The sequence below is a fragment of the Pleurodeles waltl genome, chromosome 3_1 (genome assembly GCF_031143425.1).
Source record: "Pleurodeles waltl isolate 20211129_DDA chromosome 3_1, aPleWal1.hap1.20221129, whole genome shotgun sequence".
Taxonomy (NCBI): Eukaryota; Metazoa; Chordata; class Amphibia; order Caudata; family Salamandridae; genus Pleurodeles; species Pleurodeles waltl.
In genome coordinates, this window is record NC_090440.1 from 1,916,236,077 (window position 1) to 1,916,254,430 (window position 18,354).

At 44.3% G+C, this 18,354-nt stretch overlaps 1 protein-coding gene across 2 annotated transcripts in view; it reads left to right on the forward strand.

The window, feature by feature from the left end:
* SERPINF2 (serpin family F member 2) overlaps nucleotides 1-18,354 on the forward strand; it is a 143,832-nt gene that overhangs the window by 105,451 nt on the left and 20,027 nt on the right. For both annotated transcript variants that reach the window (XM_069226128.1, XM_069226130.1), the window contains 3 exons: nucleotides 812-1,015; nucleotides 1,521-1,663; nucleotides 3,111-3,315. In XM_069226128.1, the coding sequence (XP_069082229.1) occupies nucleotides 812-1,015; nucleotides 1,521-1,663; nucleotides 3,111-3,315 (552 nt within the window). The remainder of the gene's footprint in view (nucleotides 1-811; nucleotides 1,016-1,520; nucleotides 1,664-3,110; nucleotides 3,316-18,354) is intronic.

Below are 18,354 nucleotides of genomic sequence, written 5' to 3' on the forward strand. Positions count from 1 at the left end.
CTAGAGTTTATCTGGTGCATCTCATTGTGTGCTCCTCTTGTGCACCCCCTCTTGATTTAGTGCCCCGTTATGCACATCACATTATGCCTCCTCCAGCACATCATCCTGTGCTCCTTTTATATTTCCTGATGCATAGGCCTGTTTGTGATTGTTCGTCTTCACGCACTGACGCCTGCAAGTATATTGATCACTGCCCAAGGATGCTCGTGCAGACGTACCTATTAGTCGCAAGCTTCTTTGCTGATCACTATGCAAAAGCTGAACTTATTGGCTTTACTAATCCTTCTTGCTGTAAAGACGGGCATTAGGGCAGTGTGGACACAGCTGAGGCCAACAACTAACTAACATTCCTGCAGATGCATAAAACAGAAATTTGTGGTTAAAGGACAATTTTGTAACCATGATGATTTCTCCAACGCAATATGGAGATGAAGTCCTCTTCAAGAATTTCGAAAATATTGCTGCGGAGCCTTCCTCTTCCATTTTCTAAGATATAGACGCTGGTACATGTCTGATGAAATACAGGATTAGTTGCTCCAAAGGGTTGTTAAATCTCTGAGTCCCTTGGCACCTGTTTTAGGGAGCACTCCCCAGGGGCCAAGCACCTGACATTAGAAAACGTCATCCAAATCGACAGGGGTTTGTGCGACTTCTACAATATCTTACACATTGCAGCCTTTTGTCTGTGACGGAGATTACAGTGAACAAGTCTTGGTTTATGAATATATCGAGAGTCCCTCAGCAAATTATTGATGCTTGGCAGATCTTGTGGCACCAGAAAGGTCTGGTAATAGATATGTTTTCTCCTAAGGTTTCCAGGTGAAGGAAGGGTTCCAGAAACGCTCCAACTATTTCTACGGGGCAAAGCCAGTGACGCTTGGCCCAAGCTCTGAAGACAATCTGAACATGATCAACAGCTGGGTGAAGGAAGTGACAGAAGGCCAGATCCCAAACTTCCTCTCACAGGTTCCCGAGGATCTGGTGCTGCTGCTCCTCAATGCCATGCACTTCAAGGGTACGTAATGTCTGCCCAGGAAATTCTACTTATTTTTTGCATTGGCCTCTCACTCATCCAACCTGTTGATTTGGAGCAAGGTCGTGCAGAAGTGATCCGAATCTGGACTGAGCACACTTTGGTGTTTTGTAGGAAAGGAAACAAGGTGGCATCTGGTGAAGAATGGAGGGAGCCATGGCTCAGATAAGGGCAAAGTAAAGCGAGCAGAGAACAGGAAATAAGACAGAACTGTATCACGGGCCAGGGATATTCCAGGATAGCCACTGATTCTGTAAAATTATTTCCATTTTGATCAATAGTATGCAATAATATGCTATAGGCTGAACATCAGGTATTAATGCTGCTCTCATGGAATAAAGTTGTGTTCCCCGGCCTTTGAGTATGGAGTTCAGTGGGTGCACAGATAGACATAGAACATGGTATATGTATAGACGTGGCCACTGCTGGTCTTCCACATTGTTAACAGTATTTATGTAATTATCTTTGACTTTCTCTTTCTTCATAGGATTTTGGATCAACAAATTTGACCCCAGTCAGACGTCTGAGGAGAGATTCTACCTCAGTGACCAATTAATGGTCCCCGTGCAGATGATGAGAGCCTCAAAGTATCCTCTCAGCTACTTCGACTGGGACCATGCAGATGCTCAGGTAACGGAGTTGGGGACTGGGGCAAGGGTGAAGGAAACAAAAGAGAGAAAGCAGTATTTATATTAATCACTCAGTCCGCCATGCTGTAGGAAGCATTATGTTCAGTGAGGGTGGATTAAGGCATCAATCAGCGTTTCAGCAGGAACCTCAGACTGCGACTCAAGAGAGACCATGATCATTGTGTGAGATCCCTGTCTCTTGTTATTGTTATAAACAGCAACTCAAGAATGCACCTTGCTATAAAGAGGGGCCACTAAAGAGGGAAAGGAGGTTGCCTAAGGTGCCTATCTTTGTGTCTTACTATTGACATCCATCCAAAAGGGTGCATGGCAGGTGTACAAGGTTCCTCACTCCATGGTGGTTGTGCACGGTCCCTCTCTCTGTCTCCCTTTAAACAATGGCCTGCACCATTGCACGCGGTCCCTTTCCATGTGTCTCACATAGGGAGCAGCACCCCTTTCTCTGAGACTATTTCCAGGCCTCTTCAGACCTCAACATTTTAAGTATTGCTAGTTTCCATTATCATCAGACTAACACAATCAGTATCATCTTTCATGGTGGGAGGGATGTGGTCACATTTATTCAGTGCATTGATGTGTCAGGTGACAGCTTATGGGATGTGCTTCTGAAGAGGCCATTGTGGAGACCGGGACACTGTTTGCAGGACATGCTCCCCATTCTGGTAGGAGAGTACCGTGACTTTAACAGTCAATCTATAGAGTCTGATTCATAGAGGAAGGGTGTATTGTCCCACTGTGGTGAATGCAGAAGCCATGGTTTCTGGGTTTTCTTGTCAATGTGTGTCTTGAAGAAGAGTTCAGTGTCAAGGGGAAACCCAAATAATTTAGCCTTCTGGTTGGCTTGAGATGTCAATTCGTCCAACTTCATGTCTACATTTACAGTAAAAAAATAATAAACTATGTTTGTTATGTTTTTACTGCAAAAGGGGTGGGGCCGCGGGCAGAACAGGGACAGAGGAGGAATGCACAGCACTCCCCCTCAGTGCACATGAATGTTTGGCTGGCCGTCTCAGGCCGGCCAAACATACTTACGCACTAGGCTCTCTCCAACTGGCAACGCAGTGTCGGATTGGAGAGAGCAGGCAGAGGCTCCCACTCTGCCTCAGAGCGCCCTGGTTAGGCATTCTGTCCAACCCTACCGCTGCTTTCATGCTGCTGGCAGCATGGAAGCAGTGGTAGAATTGTACGCAGGGCAGGCTGGGAGCCTCTGCCTGCAGCTGAGGAGCTGCGCAGTAATTGTGTGGCAAAAAAGGTACGTTTTTCTTTTTTTAATTATTATTATGTTTTTTGTTTTTTTTGTTCGCTCCCCCATCACTCCCCTTTTCTCATTCGAAATCATATCTCCACATGAGTCCATTGCCTTGGCAGTTAGTTACACTCTCACACAAAATGGGTCAGATAACCTCTCACGTCTTGTGTTGTTCCAGGTTGCCCGCCTGCCCTTCAAAGGGAACATGAGCTTCATTGTCATCCTGCCGAACAGTTTTGATTTGCAGATCTCCAAGTTTCTTGATGAATTTAATCAAACAGAGATGTACAGCCTCTTCGGCAGGGAGACCCCAACTCTGCTGAAAATCCCTCGACTTCTGCTGGACTTCAAACTAGAGCTGAGCCAAGCACTCACCAGACTAGGTAAAGTTGTGTGTCAGAGCTATTGTGTGTAGTATCTGTGTAAGTGGTATGGCATGTTCATTGCACATGCGTCTGTGTGTATGTGTGTGTGGTGTGTGTGTTTGAGAGAGAGAAAGAGTGAGAGAAGGTACTTGCAGGCAGTCTCTGTCTAGAAGAATGTGGGTGTGTGAGATGTTGTGTAAAGGCCCTTGTGCTGTGCTTAATTAGAGCTGGTAGATGCAAGTGGGGACCACCAGCACTTATTTTTCCTCAGTAGACTTTGATCCAAAGCAAAAGAGATAAAGACACAAAAGGGGAAAAGAAGGAGGCAGAGAAAGAAGTAAAACTGTGTTAAAAGAAAAAATGTAGAATGAAAAAGAACCTGCAAGAGTGAGTTAAATGGACAGTCAGTGCCGATGGTAGATTAAAGAGGCATGAAGTGGATGTAAGACTACACAGCTTTGGTATTCAGCACCCCAACTTTCAATAATGTTATCAAAGCCTTTGAGCAAAGCTTTAGGCCACAGCACTTGTTTTACAAATCAACCCCTACTTGTGTGTATAGAAGAGTGTTAATGTGAGAAGGTTTATATATCTGCATATGTGAGGGCGTAGTAGTGTGTACGTACAGCTATCTGAGGGAATATATATAGGAGTGTGTTTGAGATGGTATATCGGTGTGCACGTGTAGGAAATACATATTTTCTGTGCGGTCACCCAATATTTTTTGCCTTTTTCTGGAGTCTATATTTTTGCTGGCTTTAGAAGTCTATACACTTTAACATTGCTAAACAGTAGTAAAGTGCTGTGCTCCCCCTCTAAACATGGTCGGATTGGCCTATTCCTAATTGGTATATTTAACTTAGCTGTAAGTCCTTAGCATATGGTACAAAATGTACACAGGTCCTGTAAGTTACATGACACTAGTGGACTGCAGGATACAGATTAAAATATTAATACTGTATCTCTGGAATAGGATAAGCCAGAAAAATAAACAAATATCTTTAATAGTTGTTAGAAATCTAACTCAAAGGTGAAGTTGGATTTATAATAAGTATTAAGGATAAGTAACGTTTAGAAAATTTAAATTTCCCTGCTTGAAGTTCTTGAGGCTAGTTTGCATTTGTTGTCCAACTTCTACCAGCCAGTAACTAGCATCTAAATATGTGTGAAATTCCTCAACAATGGATCGCTGTGATTGGCAGGTTGACCTGAGTGAACAGGGGTGACTCCTTTGAAGATAGCAGAAGGGTGGGGTCTATGAGCATCCTTTCTGACATACAGTGTCCAGTCCTGCTGCAGTGTTAAATCCTGCTGGGCAGGTCTGTTGGATTAATATATAAAACTGGGGTGCACTTATAAGGATGGGAGCAGGATGCCAAGGCCATTCTTGTTTATCCACTGTCTGGATGTTGGAAAGCCCTGCTTTTGTTCGATCAGACTTATGTTTCTGGGTTTATTGGGAGTACAGTGTCTGCTTTAAACTGGACTTTGGTGTTAAATGTGGAAGGACCCTAGTATTACCTGGGTGCAGTCTGCACTCAAACACCCCCAGCCCTCAGAGCCCAGGTTGTGTGTGGCTGAAGACTTTGGCTATACTGAAAATGCCCAAAGTGGGTAGGGATAACTCCTGTGAACTTTCACCGCATTGGTTAGGGCATGCTCAGGAGCCATTCCCACCCGATAGCTTGTGCAAGAAATAAATTTGGCATCTCCTGGCACCTACTTCAGAATGTTCCTGGACCTGCAGAAGTGGATTGGACCTGCTGTCTGTGACCTGAGAGGAGCCCTAAAGGACTGGACATGCTCCCTGTTGTACCCAGGGCAAAGAAATGGACTCCAGGAGTCAAAAGGCTGACCTATTGATCAAGCATCAGGAGCCTTTCCTGCAGCTACCCAGGTGACCAGTGACAACTGGACCCTTCTGTTGGCCTCTGCCTGATACGTTGTGTGTCTCTTAAGAGTCTCCCCTGAGGTCCTGGGGGCATTAAAACTGGGCTCCTCTGGTGGACCGGGACTTAAAGGACTAAGTCAGAATGTAAAATCTTTAACCAGGACAAACAGATTGGTGTATCCCACCCGTGCTTCATGGCAGTCAGTACCAAATTGTGCCTAGGTCCTGATCTACTGCCACCATTGACTGTCATTGGCAGATTGTGCTTCTTGACATTATTTCTACTTGAAACTTTAAATAGTCATAGCTTATCTTCGGTTCCGCTTATTGAATTCTGTCAGTTTGGTGTTAGTTTATTCATACTCTATTTTTTCAAATTTATTTTGGGATTTTTATTATTTTGGATTTTGATTTCATTACTGTTTTGGCACTGCGTAATTACTTTACACATTGCCCTAAGCTGAGCCTGTTTGCTCTGTGCCATAGATATCGGGGCATTGAGCTCAGGTTAATTTAGTGACTTTGAGGGTTCACCCTGAGAATGGTTGTGATTATTCCTTGAGGTGGGTAGCCACCCATTACAAATAACAATTTTATTTCTCACAGCATATATATGTGAAGGTGTGTATATGGAAGTATATTAATAGATGCTCAAGGGTATTACCCCATACTTCTTTGAGTTTGATGCATTTCTGCAGGGTACATTAAAGAGTGGACCGCATAGCTCTCAGTACAGACATTCTTAGCAAATGGGATGTCAAGTAGACCAACGGGCCCAGAATAATATGAAGATGCATCTCACGCTGGACGAGAAATGATTAGTATTGATTTTCCATAGTCCCTTGTTTATTCTACATTACAAATACAGCATGCCAAATACCGAATAGCTCCACAGTCCCTCTAGACTGTGACAACCAGAGTTTGATACCCCATGACCAACCTAAAGCAGAAAAATTACTGCATTGTCACTCTAGCCTGCCCAGTGACACATAACTTTAAACACCAAGCTAGACGCGCTGTAGACCCATAGCTTCCATTTCTACCCTAGACTACGTTATTTTGCCTACTACTTGTACAACTAGAGAAACCTATAGCTTTTACATCAACCCTAAACTGTGTTATCTTGCCTACTACATATACTCAAACAACAAGAGCAACCCATATGCCTATGAATCTTGGGTATATACTTATTTCAACAGTGGTTCTCACTTGTCAGTATAAATTAATATCTGATGGATCCATCTACCTACAGACTTCTAACCTTTTGAATATCCTGTGTACCAGAATGGATCTGGAATCTTTTCTCTAATAGGTCTTTCATGCTGGTAGGGGTGCCAGCTCCAAGTTTGCTCAGCACGCAGCACTTTGTGACATCACTAGAGCCTTAATGTGCTCCCTCTGCATGCTGACCTCAGTTCCCTTTTTTCAACCCCATCAACGTGTTCCAGACTAACTCTTCTGAGGAAATTCAACAATGTCCCTGACTTTATTCAAATGTAGGTGAAGTTCTCTTAGTAATGTCTCAACGGAAGAGATCTAGGTTCAAACCATGCAGAGATTGTGAGGGCAAAATGTCCATCTCAGATTCTCAGGAAATCTGTCTCTAGTACCTAGGTTCTGACCATGATGTTGTCAAATGTGGGTCATGTCAGATAATGTATCCCAAACTCCTTAAGGGGATGTTTAAAGCTAGCGCTCCAGACGAATAGCGGACTCGCAGGGAGTTGTGCCTTAGGTCAAGAACATCATCTCTTCCATTTTCAAAATCATTGCAAAGAAAACACAAGAAAAAGAGAAAGTATGGATCCCCATCATGATCTTGTAATAGCAGGTTACCATCTCCTTGACTTGAGACTTCACCACTTGCAGAGTATAACTGCCACAAGAGGATACACCAGTGCCGACGCCCCAGTCAGAAGCACAATGCCCTATATTCCAGAGTTTAGAAGTTAATCCATCTGCCTTTTTGAACACTGTGGCGGTCATTCTGACCGCCATGCGGTCACCGCCATTTGGCCGCTCTGCGGTCAAAAGACCGCGGAGGCCATTCTGGCTTTCCCTCTGGGCCGGCGGGCGCCTGCCAAGGGAGCACCCGCCGGCCCAGCGGGAAAGGCCCTGCAACCCAGAAGCCAGCTCCGAATGGTGCCGGCGGTGTTGCAGGGGTGCGACGGGTGCAGTTGCACCCGTCGCGATTTTCACTGTCTGCTAAGCAGACAGTGAAAATCATGCTGGGGCCCTGTTAGGGGGCCCCTGCACTGCCCATGCCAGTGGCATGGGCATGGGCAGTGCAGAGACCCCCAGGGGCCCCACGACACCCGTTCCCACCATCCTGTTCCTGGTGGTAAAAACCGCCAGAAACAGGGTGGCGGGAAGGGGGTCGGAATCTCCATGGTGGCGCTGCTTGCACCGCCGCCATGGAGATTCAGCCCAGACAGGGGAAATCCGGCGGGAAACCGCCGGATCCCCTTTTCTGACCGCGGCTTTACCGCCGCGGTCAGAATGGGCAGGGAAGCACCGCCAGCCTGTTGGCGGTGCTTCCGTGGTCATCCACCCTGGCGGTCGATGACCGCCAGGGTTGGAATGACCCCCTATGTTCTGTATATTTAATAGCCCACCTATTGGCCCCATGGGCCCTCTGACCTATAAAATAGGAGGAATGCTGATGCCATTTCAACTGACCCTGTTCACTCCTTCTTACCCAATCCTACAGATATCTTGGTTAAATCCTCTTGCACTGTCAGCACATAAAGGATCAGTGCTGAGGATAACATCACCACCTGTCTCTGTGTCCAGTCCGACTCCGTCAGCGCTGGAACCTAACATCACTCCTGCACCACGATCAGCACCATTGGCGCCTCATGACACTCCACTGGCCCCTACCCATTGAGGGCAGCAGACATTCAGCCTATGCCTCTTCCACTTTAAGTTTCTCATTACCTCCTTTAAAGTGTTGTACAGAAGGTTTTTCCATGAGGCGTCATAGATGAAAAAGAGAGGCACAAAGGATTTTTGAGGAAGAACATTTTGCCATGAGTGAGATTGATCCTCAAGATGATCTCTATGAGGATAATGACCAGTCAGTCTCCAGAATGGGAGCTCTTATCTCCCTCAGGCATTCCTCCTCTGGAAGTTACATCATGTCATGCAGTGGTAAGGAAAGCTGCTGATGTGTTGGACTTAAGTTCACAAACAACATAAAATCTAACATCCTAACAGAGGTCCTTCATTCCTCCGCCTATACATTGAAGCCTCTTCTCCCGTTCAGTGTGGCATTCACTGTACCTATTATGGAGGTCTGAGAGAAACCAATCACCTCTACAGAAGCCTCTAGATCAGTCACAAGAAGACATAAACCAGTCCCAGGCAATCCTACCTTTCTATCAGCCCATTCATCTCCCAGACGTTTGGTAGTTCAGGCCTATGCTCATCGAAAATGATCCCAGTGTCATTTCCGTCTACCCCATCAGAGAGGGAATCAAAATTGATGGATGATTTTAAAAAGATGGTCTCGTCAGCGGGCAGCATGGCATTAAAATAATCTCTCAAAGTCACTTGCTTTCTAGAAAGATATGTTCATACTTTAGTAAATGCTGATCACTCCTAATCTTTCTGAATATCGTAGAGGACACTTTTCAGAGATGGTTACAGACTGACAAGCTGTGGCCAAGCAAATCACCTAATCAGGCTTTGATACAGATAATTAAATAGCCAGAGCTCTGGGTACACCTGTATCAATTTGCCGACATGCTTGGCTCAGGAAATGCCCCCAGGATGTACAATCTACTATAATGGACCTTCCTTTAGATGGTTCTCGTCTTTTTGGTGAGAAGGCAGACTCAGCTCTTGAAAGATTTAAGGACAGTAAATCAACAGCTAGATCCTTAGGACTTCAAATGGAATTGAAATATTGCAGACAAAACAGAAGATTTCAAAGGTTTCAGCTGTGGGATTTCCTTTCAAGCAGTGTTTAATTTACGCTTGTTTTTTCCGGTGCAGGGCACCAGTACTTATTTTTGAGGGCCGGCACTTATTTTTCTGCCTCAATCATTTAATGCAAGCAAAAGACTTATATAGGAAAGACGGTGTAAGATAAAAACAAAAAAGCGTCACAATGGGAGAAAGCAGAAAGCTGCAAGAGTGAGCTGAAGGAGCAGAGAGTGGCTTTAAATGGATTGAAGAGGCCCGAGATGGCTTAAGGATTACGCTGCCTCAGTATTCTGTGTTTGTACATTTAATTGCAGCAACCGCCTGTTTAAGAAGAGGGCTTCGGGCACTGGCACGTTTTTATTTACAAATTAAGCACTGCTGTCATTGTAGATGGCAATACAAACTGCAGCAGCAGCAACACTCTAATCCACTATACAGGCAGCAAAGAAACAAAGGTCAAGAAGAAAACAAACACTTTCTCTTTCACCCTCCTCCTCCTCTTCAGCCGCTTCTCCGCCACAACTGGAAAGTAGCCCTATTTCAGAAATTCTGGTATTTATACAAAATATTGAGTTAAAACTACTGGAAAACAGAAATATCGTAAAGAAAATATTGTGATTCAAAAATATTGTGATGCAAAAATATGATTGTCAAGAATATCGTTTTTTTAGGTAAGTAATTTTGGGCCTCATCAAGAGGCTGGCTGTCTTCAGAGCCCCATCCTGGCTGTGGCAGTCAGGACCACCGCTGCTATGGCAGTCCAACCACCACATAAAGACCCTGGCGGTCAGACCACCAGCACCACCAGGATCCATGATCCCGACAGCCTGGCTTTGGCGGAGATCGTAATCCTCCAAGGCTGCGCTGCATGCAGCGCTGCCATGCGGATTACAGCCTCGTTCTCCGCCAGCCTTTTTATGATGGTTTCACCACCATGAAAAGGCTGGAGGAGTACAGGTGCAAATGGCCACAGGGGGGCCCCTGCACTGCCCATGCACTTGGAATGGGCATAGCAGGGAACCTCTGCCCAGCACCATTGCAGTGTTCACTGTCTACCTGGCAGACAGTGAACATTGCAAGTATCCTGGTGCACCCTGTGGGCTACAGCATTGGCGCTGGCTCACTTACGAGCTATAGCCTGTTTCTCGCTAGGCTGACGGGCGGAAACCTCGGTTTCCACCCGCCGGCCTAGCGAGAAACTCCTAATAGGTCTGGCAGGGTGGTTGCCAGGAAGGCGGCGCCAACCCTGTCGGGAGTTTAGCGCATAGGCTTTCCAGTCTGCCAAACTCAAAATGAGGCTCATAGTTTTTAAATAAGAACATTGTTGTTTTATATATCATTTTCAATGATATAGGTGTATAAATATAATTTTCAATTTATTTTATTGTGTTTTGATCGATATATTAATTTTATGTGTTACTATTCATAGAATTGTTATACATTTTTTAAAAAGTAGTTTGTAACTTTAAGTGAGTTAGAATTTTTTATTTAATTGTTATTAGTAATTTGTAGTGTTGTAGTGGGTTGTCGGTTTTGTAGGGGAATAGGGTGGGAAGTTAATTAAGTAATAATTAATAGTAATTATTGTTGATTATGTAATTGATTATTAATTATGTAATTTATTTAATACAGATTTATTTTAGTTATATATTAGGTGTGGCCTGCTGCTGGGTTTGTGGGGGTATGGGGCGGGAAGTTGATTAAGTAATAATTAACAATTAATTATTACAGAATTATTTAATTTATTATTAATCATGTAAGTTGTTTAATGCTGATTTATTTTCATTATATTTGAGGCACAGGCTGCTGGGTTTGTAGGGATGTCAATTAAGTTATGATTAACAATCAACTGTTATTTGATAATTAAATATTCAGTATATTATTAGGTATGTAAATTGTTTAATTCTGATTTATTTTAGCTATATTTTAGTTGAGGGTTGCTGGGTTTGTACAGGTATGGGGTCGGAAGTTAAATAATAATTAATTTACAATAATGTATTAATTTTTAATTAATTATTTCATTATTAATTATGCAAATCATTTGATACTGATTTTATTTATATTTTAGGTGCGGGCTGCTGGGTTTGTAGGGATATAGGGTTGGAAAATACATAAAATTAAATGTAATACAATTTAATCTTGATGTATTTTTATATATCATGTTATGTTATGTTACGATATGTTATATGTTAAAGGTTTTATAAAGCTGCCCAAAAAATAAGACTTCCCAGCGCTCGTCCCATAATAGCAAACGCATAGGACCAAATGTGTGAGGGCACAAGCAAATAACTCCTAAAACCAACAAGAAGAGAAAAGCCATGTCTTCAAGGCCTTCTTGAAAGACAAATGGCTCTGGATGTCCCTGATAGACAGAAAGCGGGAATTCCAGAGACAGGAAGCTTTTACAAGGAACAATCGCCCACTGGCTTGAGCGCTCTTAAACCGGGGAACGGCGGCCAGCATAAGATTAGCAGACTGCAACAATCGAGACAGTTGATAGCGTGTTAACATATTCGCCAACATAGGGCCCCCCTGAGAGGATAAGATTTAATGAGTGGTGCACAGTGCTTTAAACTGTACCCGCTTCTCCACCGAAAGCCAGTGCAGCTTATGAAGTAGGCACGAAGCTGAGCAAAACTTTGGTAGAGAGAACAAGAGCTTGGCTGCCGCATTTTGGACATGATGGAGTCAGTAGATGGCTGCTTTACTAGCGCCTATATATAAGACGTTACAATAGTCCCGGCACAACAGGATCGCTGCCTGCGCAGTAGTCTGATGGATGTCAGGATCAAACAAACCAAGAATAGGTTTAAGTCTCTGCAAGAGGCCAAAGCAAGTATGTGCTGCTGTTTTTGCTTGTGCTTCAAATGTTAAATTGCAGTCTACCCCTGCACCAAGATTTTTAACTAAGGTCTTGGGTTGAGGCGAAGCCCCCAGAGAAAAGGGACCACCAGTGGTTGCCTCAGAGAAGGGGATCTGTTCCTAATCCCATGATTTCTGTTTTATTGGCATTTAGCCGTAAACATTTGGCATCCATCTACGCTGCCATGGACACAGTTATTTGATTACTATGTAAATTATTTAAATTATCAATAATTGTGTATTTTTTTACTGTTTAATTTATTTTTCTACGTACCTTAGTATTTATGTGTGTATTACACAAATATTTTTAAATGTGGTGTTTTACATTTTTTGGATGAGTTGGGAAGAAAATAAATTTATTTTTGTAATAATATATATTTATATGAAATGTAATTTTGTATATTTTTAAAATTGTATACTTTTTAAAACAATTGTAATGTATTTTACAGTAAGTGTTTGTAAGGTTTGTGTTAAGATATTTGTTATTTGCGTTGATTTTTATGTATTCATTGAAAATAAATCTATTACTAATCATTTTACCCATTTTTACTAGCTAGGGAATTAGAATTTATTATTACATGTAATATGATTATTCCTTTTTTCTTCATGTATTTAGTTATTTTTACTTTTTTAATACATATAAATAAACATATATTTATTTATATACATATATATTATATGTATTTTAATGTTAATAATATTGTTTATGATAAGAATTTCATATTTTTCTACATTAATAGAGTTATTAACATATAATGCATTCGAAGTGAAGTACCTTCCCTACTGTTGCATAAACAAGGGAAGGAAGTCCTCTGAATTCCAACAGCATCCCTACTGCTGTGTTGACTGGAGTAGGAATAGTAAGTCTAACCCCTCTGAAGTCTAACACTTCCACTACTGTTATGCTGATTGGAGTAGGGATAGTACATGTAACCTGTTCAAAATATAACACTTTCCCTACTGTTGCACTGTTTGTAATGGGAATAGTAAATTTAACCCCTCTGAAGTCCAACACTTTCCCTACTTTTGTGCTGACTGGAGTAGGCAGTGCTTAATTTGTGCTTGTTGTTTCTGGTGCTGAGCACCGGCACTTATTTTTGAGGGCCGGGGCTTATTCTTCTGCCTCAAGCATTTGCTGCGAGCAAAAGACACATATGGGAAAGACGGAGGAAGGGAACAACGAAAAAGCGTCACAAAGGGAGAAAGTAGAAAGCTGCCAGAGTGAGCTGAAGGGGCGGGAAGTGGCTTTATATGAATTGAAGAGGCCCGATGTGGCTTCAGGATTACACCTTCTTAGTATTCCGTGTTCACATATTTAAATACAGCAGCCGAGTGTTTAAGAGAACTGTGAGCACCGGCACCTTGTTATTTACAAATTAAGAACTGGGAGTAGGAATAGTAAATCTAACCCCTCTGATGTTTAACACTTTCCCTACTGCTACATTGAAGTGGGAGCAGTAAATTGAACCTCTCCGAGGTCAAATGCTTTCCATACTGTTGTGCAGACTGCAGTAGGAATAGTACATCTAACGTCTCCAGCATTCAACACTTTCCCTACTGTTGCTTAGACTGACGTGGGAATAGTAAATTTAACCCCTCTGGAGTCCAACAATGCGCTACTGTCGCGCAGACTGGAGTAGGAATAGTAAATATAACCCATCTGAAGACCAACACTTTCCCTACTAATGCGTAAACTGTAGTGGGAGTAGTATATCTAATATTCTCAGATTTTATTGTAAAATATATATATTTTTAAACTTGTGTCAATGATCCGTATTAACAGAACATGCTCTACCAGTTGGAGGATAAGTATCATCCTTTCTACAAAAATGGAAATCCATCACCTCAAACCTTTGGGTCCTAGAAACTGTAGAAAGGTGGCATGCTCTATCCTTCCAACAATTTCCCCCTCCCCTAGCTCCCTGTTTGGAGTCTCTCCAACTAAACCATTTGCGAATTCTTCAGCGAGCAGTCCAATCTCTCCTACTCAAAGGTGCAGCAGAATTGGTTCCAGTGCAGGGGAAGGGGCAGTGATGGTACTTCAGGTACTTCCTGATCCCTAAAAAGGATGTCGGTCTACATCAGATCCTAGACCTCAGGATTTTGAACTAGTTCCTCAAAACGAATCAATCAAAATGCTGTTCCTCAATCAGGTTCTGCTTGCACTAAATGTGGAAGAATAGATGGTGTCTTCTGATCTGGTGGATGCCTATTTCCTCATTCCTACCCTGCAATCACACAGAAAGTATCTCCACTTCACGGTGGGATCAGACCACTATCAGTTCGCGGTCCTTGCATATGGCCTCACTTTTGCACCACAGGTTTTCACAAAGGTGATGCAAGTGGTAGCAGCTCCCCTCAGAAGGAAGAGAATTTCTGTATTCCATTACCTGGATGATGGTCTCTCAAGGTAAAGACTCCTGAATTGCTGTGTTACCACTCACAGTAAATAACTCAACTCTTGTACGACCTCAGATTTTCAATCAACAAAACCAAGTCTCACCTGGTGACCTCTCAATGCATACTATTTAAGGGGGTAATATTGGATATCACAACAATTCGAGCCTTCTCTCCTTCTCAGAGGATTTAAGACAATCAACCAATGGTTCTGATGTTTCTGAATGAAGAAATCATTCCAGTTCTGATGGTTTTACACCTGCTAGGTCTGCTGGCCTCCTGCATTCTGTTGGTGACACATGCATGCTGGCACATGAGGGCCCTCCAGTGATGCCTTTGCAGTCAGTGACCCCAGGACCAAGGAAATCTGCAGGCTCAAGGGACACAGCAGCACATCTATGGTGGAGTGTGATCGGCAACCAGCCTCAAGGAAGACTGTTTCACCCTTCTCCACCAGTGACCACAGTGATCACAGATGCCTCTACACTAGGGTGGGGAGCTCATCTGGAGGAACTGGAGATCAGAGGCCTCTGGTCTCCAGAAAAACAACTGTTACACATCTATATACTGCAACTGTGGGCAATGCATCTAGCTCTCAAGGTCTTTCTACCTTCCCTTTGAGGTCTGTCAGTCTAGATCTTGACTGACAACACAACAACGATGTGGTACATCAAAAAACAGGGAGGAGTGGGGTTGTCTCATCTCTGTTGAGAGGCTGTGCGACTCTGGTCCTGGGATCAGGACCGTCAAATTTGTGTGGTAGCAAATAACCTGTCCAGAGTATTCAACATGCAAGTGGCGTGATTCTGGCGTCATCTGCCCAACCATGAGTGGTGACTTCACACAGACGTGGTCCAGGACACCTTTCAGTTATAGGGAATCCCTCACATGGATCTATTTGTCACTCGTGAGAACGCTAACTGCCAGAAATTCTGTGCCCTCCAGTTTCCAGTGCAGGGAGCATTGGGAGATGTGTTTCACCTTAAGTGGACTGCTCCACTGTTGTACGCATTTCCACCCATACCCTTAATTCCTCAAGTACTGAGAAAGATTTGCCTAGACCAGGCCCAATTAATTCTAATCGCCACTGACTAGCTGAGTAGGGTATGGTCATAATCAAGCCTTGTTTAGCTCTCCCTGTGCCCACTGCTCTGTCTCCCTTACAGGCTAGACCTCCTGTCTCAGTCACAGGGGAAGGTTCCACATCCCAATCTCCTCCACTTACATGCCTGGAAATTGAACGGAGCAACATGAATTCTATCTCTTTACCCCCTCATTCTTTCTTGTAGACACCTTTTCACCAAAACTACTTATGCAAGCAGATGGACCAGATTTGTCAAATGGTGTGCTGGAAAATCCCCAGATCTTCTCAAGGCCTATTTATCTGATATCCTCTGATTTGCCCTCTAATTAGTTCAACAGGGTTGTTCAATTGCAACAGTTACAGGTTATTTTTCAGACTTGACAGCTTTTCTATGTTTGCCTGATCAACCATCTCTCTTTAAATCTTCCATTGAGTTCCTCTTCTTAAAGAGTCTTACACATAGGTACTCAACTACTCCCTTTATTATGCCTCAATGGGGCCATACTTTGTTGGTGCGTTCCCCATTTGAGCCCCATCATAGTTATCCTTTAAGGTTATTGTCATTCAAGACAATTTTCCTGATTGCCATCACATCAGCAAGACATCTCAATGAACTACAGACTCTAGGTGTACGTCTACCCTTTACTACTTTCTTTCCAGATAAGCTGGTGTTATGGACGAGGGCTGATTACTTCCTAAAGTGCTTTCTCCCTTTCACTTGGATTAGTCCATCACTCTCTCCACTCCTCCTCACCATACAAAAGAGGAAGAAAGACTAAAGTGAGTTGACCCCAAAAGAGCAGTCATATTCTATGTCGACAGAACTCGTGAGTTCAGACTTGATGACCAACTTTTTTGGGATAAATTGGAAAACTGAAAAGGAAGGCTGTTCACAAATTAACATTATCCAGATAGATCATTTTGTGCATGACGATATGCTACTCAATGGCAGAGAAAGACCTCTCACACTTTTGCAAAGCATTACTGTTTGGATTCTGAAGTGAGAAGGGATGGTCACATACCCACTCAGTTCTTCACGACTTCTTGGTCTAGTAAACCTTGCTCCCTTCTCTGGGTGTGGTACTGTTTGAGGAATCAAATGGTGAAGAATCTGCAGATAAATATATCCATCAATTAAATTATAGGAGAGGGGGCAGACAGCCTCCCTCCCCAAGCCAACATTGACCCCAAGAACCCCATCCCTCCAGGCCTCGCCAGTATGTAAAGAGTGAGGGGGCACACAGCACTCTATCCAGGCTAATATTGCCCCCAGGGACACCATAGGGCCTGCCAAGTAAATGGTGGGTGCCTTGTAGCCCACCCAGGGCACCCACTTCATATATAAAAGAGGGAGGGTGGCACACTGCCCCCTCCCCGGGCCGATTTTGGCCCCAGGAACCACATCTCCCAGGCCCGACCTTACTGTTAAGGGGGAAGGATCAGGCACCCCCACTCTCCAAGCCAATATCGGCTCCTGGGGACCACATCCCCCAGGGCCTGGCCGAGATGTAAAGCAGAAGGAGGGCACGGCCCCCCTACCTGGGCTAACATTGGCCCCAGGGACCCTATCCCCAGGGCCTGTCCACACACTAAATAGTGATGAGAGCATGCAGCCACCCACCCCGGGCTAATATTGACCCCCGGAGACCTCATCTCTCAGGGTCTGGCCAAGAAATAAAATGGGAGGGAGGACATAGCCCAGTCCCCGGTCCGATATTGGCCCCGGGGATCCCACCTCCTGGGGCCTGTCCACACACTAAATAGGGAGGTGGACATGCAGCTCCCCTTCCCAGGCCAATATTGGCCCCAGGGACCCCATCCCCCGGGACCTGGCTACTACATGGTGGATGCCCTGGTGCCCACACTAGCCACCCAATTGTTGTTTGTTGGATGTCGTGGGGGCAGCCTCAATGCCCCCACGTCCCCAGCTGGCTCCCCACCTCCTGTAGAAGTCGGCATTGCACCCCTTGCAAGGAGCAGCTTAAAATGTTGCTCCCTGTGGAAGGGAGCAATTTTTGCATCTGTTTCCCTGCCCGATTGACAACGGGCAGAGAAACAAATAAAATGTCTGCTCCCAACAGGTGAGAGCCTTTTTCCTGCTCCGGGCCACTGGGAGCGGACTTACTGTTTGCTCTGACTTGGCAGGAGCTTTCAATTGCTCTCACCAAGTGAGAGCAAACAGCTATGTCCGGAGTGTGGGCACCTGGGAGATAGGGTCACCGGGGTCAATAATGACCCCCCTCCTATTCACATTGCAAGGCGGATCCTGAAGGATGGGGTACCCAGGGCGATTGTGGCCTACAGAGGGGTGCAGCACAGCCCCCCTTCCCCATTCTTTAAATTGGCCTGGCTCCAGGTAGGTGGTGGTCCATGGGGCCGAATATGGCTCTGGAGGGGGGTCACGTGGCCCTCTTTCCTCTTAATTGATCAGTCTGTCTGAAATTGGTCTGAGGAGGGGGAGCTATGTGCGCCCACCTCCCACCATAATAATATAAAATCCACCCCCTGGGACCAGGCCCACCCTGGGGGCAAATGGAAAAAAACAAGTGCACCTCCTCTGAGAATTAGTGCCAAAAATGTAAATGAATATATATTTTTTGGCCCAGCGGGATCCCTGTGGTACCTCACCACCAGGCCTAGCGGGTCAGAGTAGTTCTACCCTTCCCCCTTCTGCATTTTTTTGTACTTTTTTCTTGGGACTCGGATGAGTCTGAGTCGCTTGATGGCAGCAAACCCTTCCTGGTTGAAGTATTGGTAGCCAATCAGATGTCAGCACGAGATCTGTCGGATCCGTGGAGGATTTGTGTCCCTAGATATCTATATTTATTTTTCATTTAATAATTCCAAAACTACTGAAGGGATTTACACCAAATTACAAAAAGAGATCTTTCTGGAC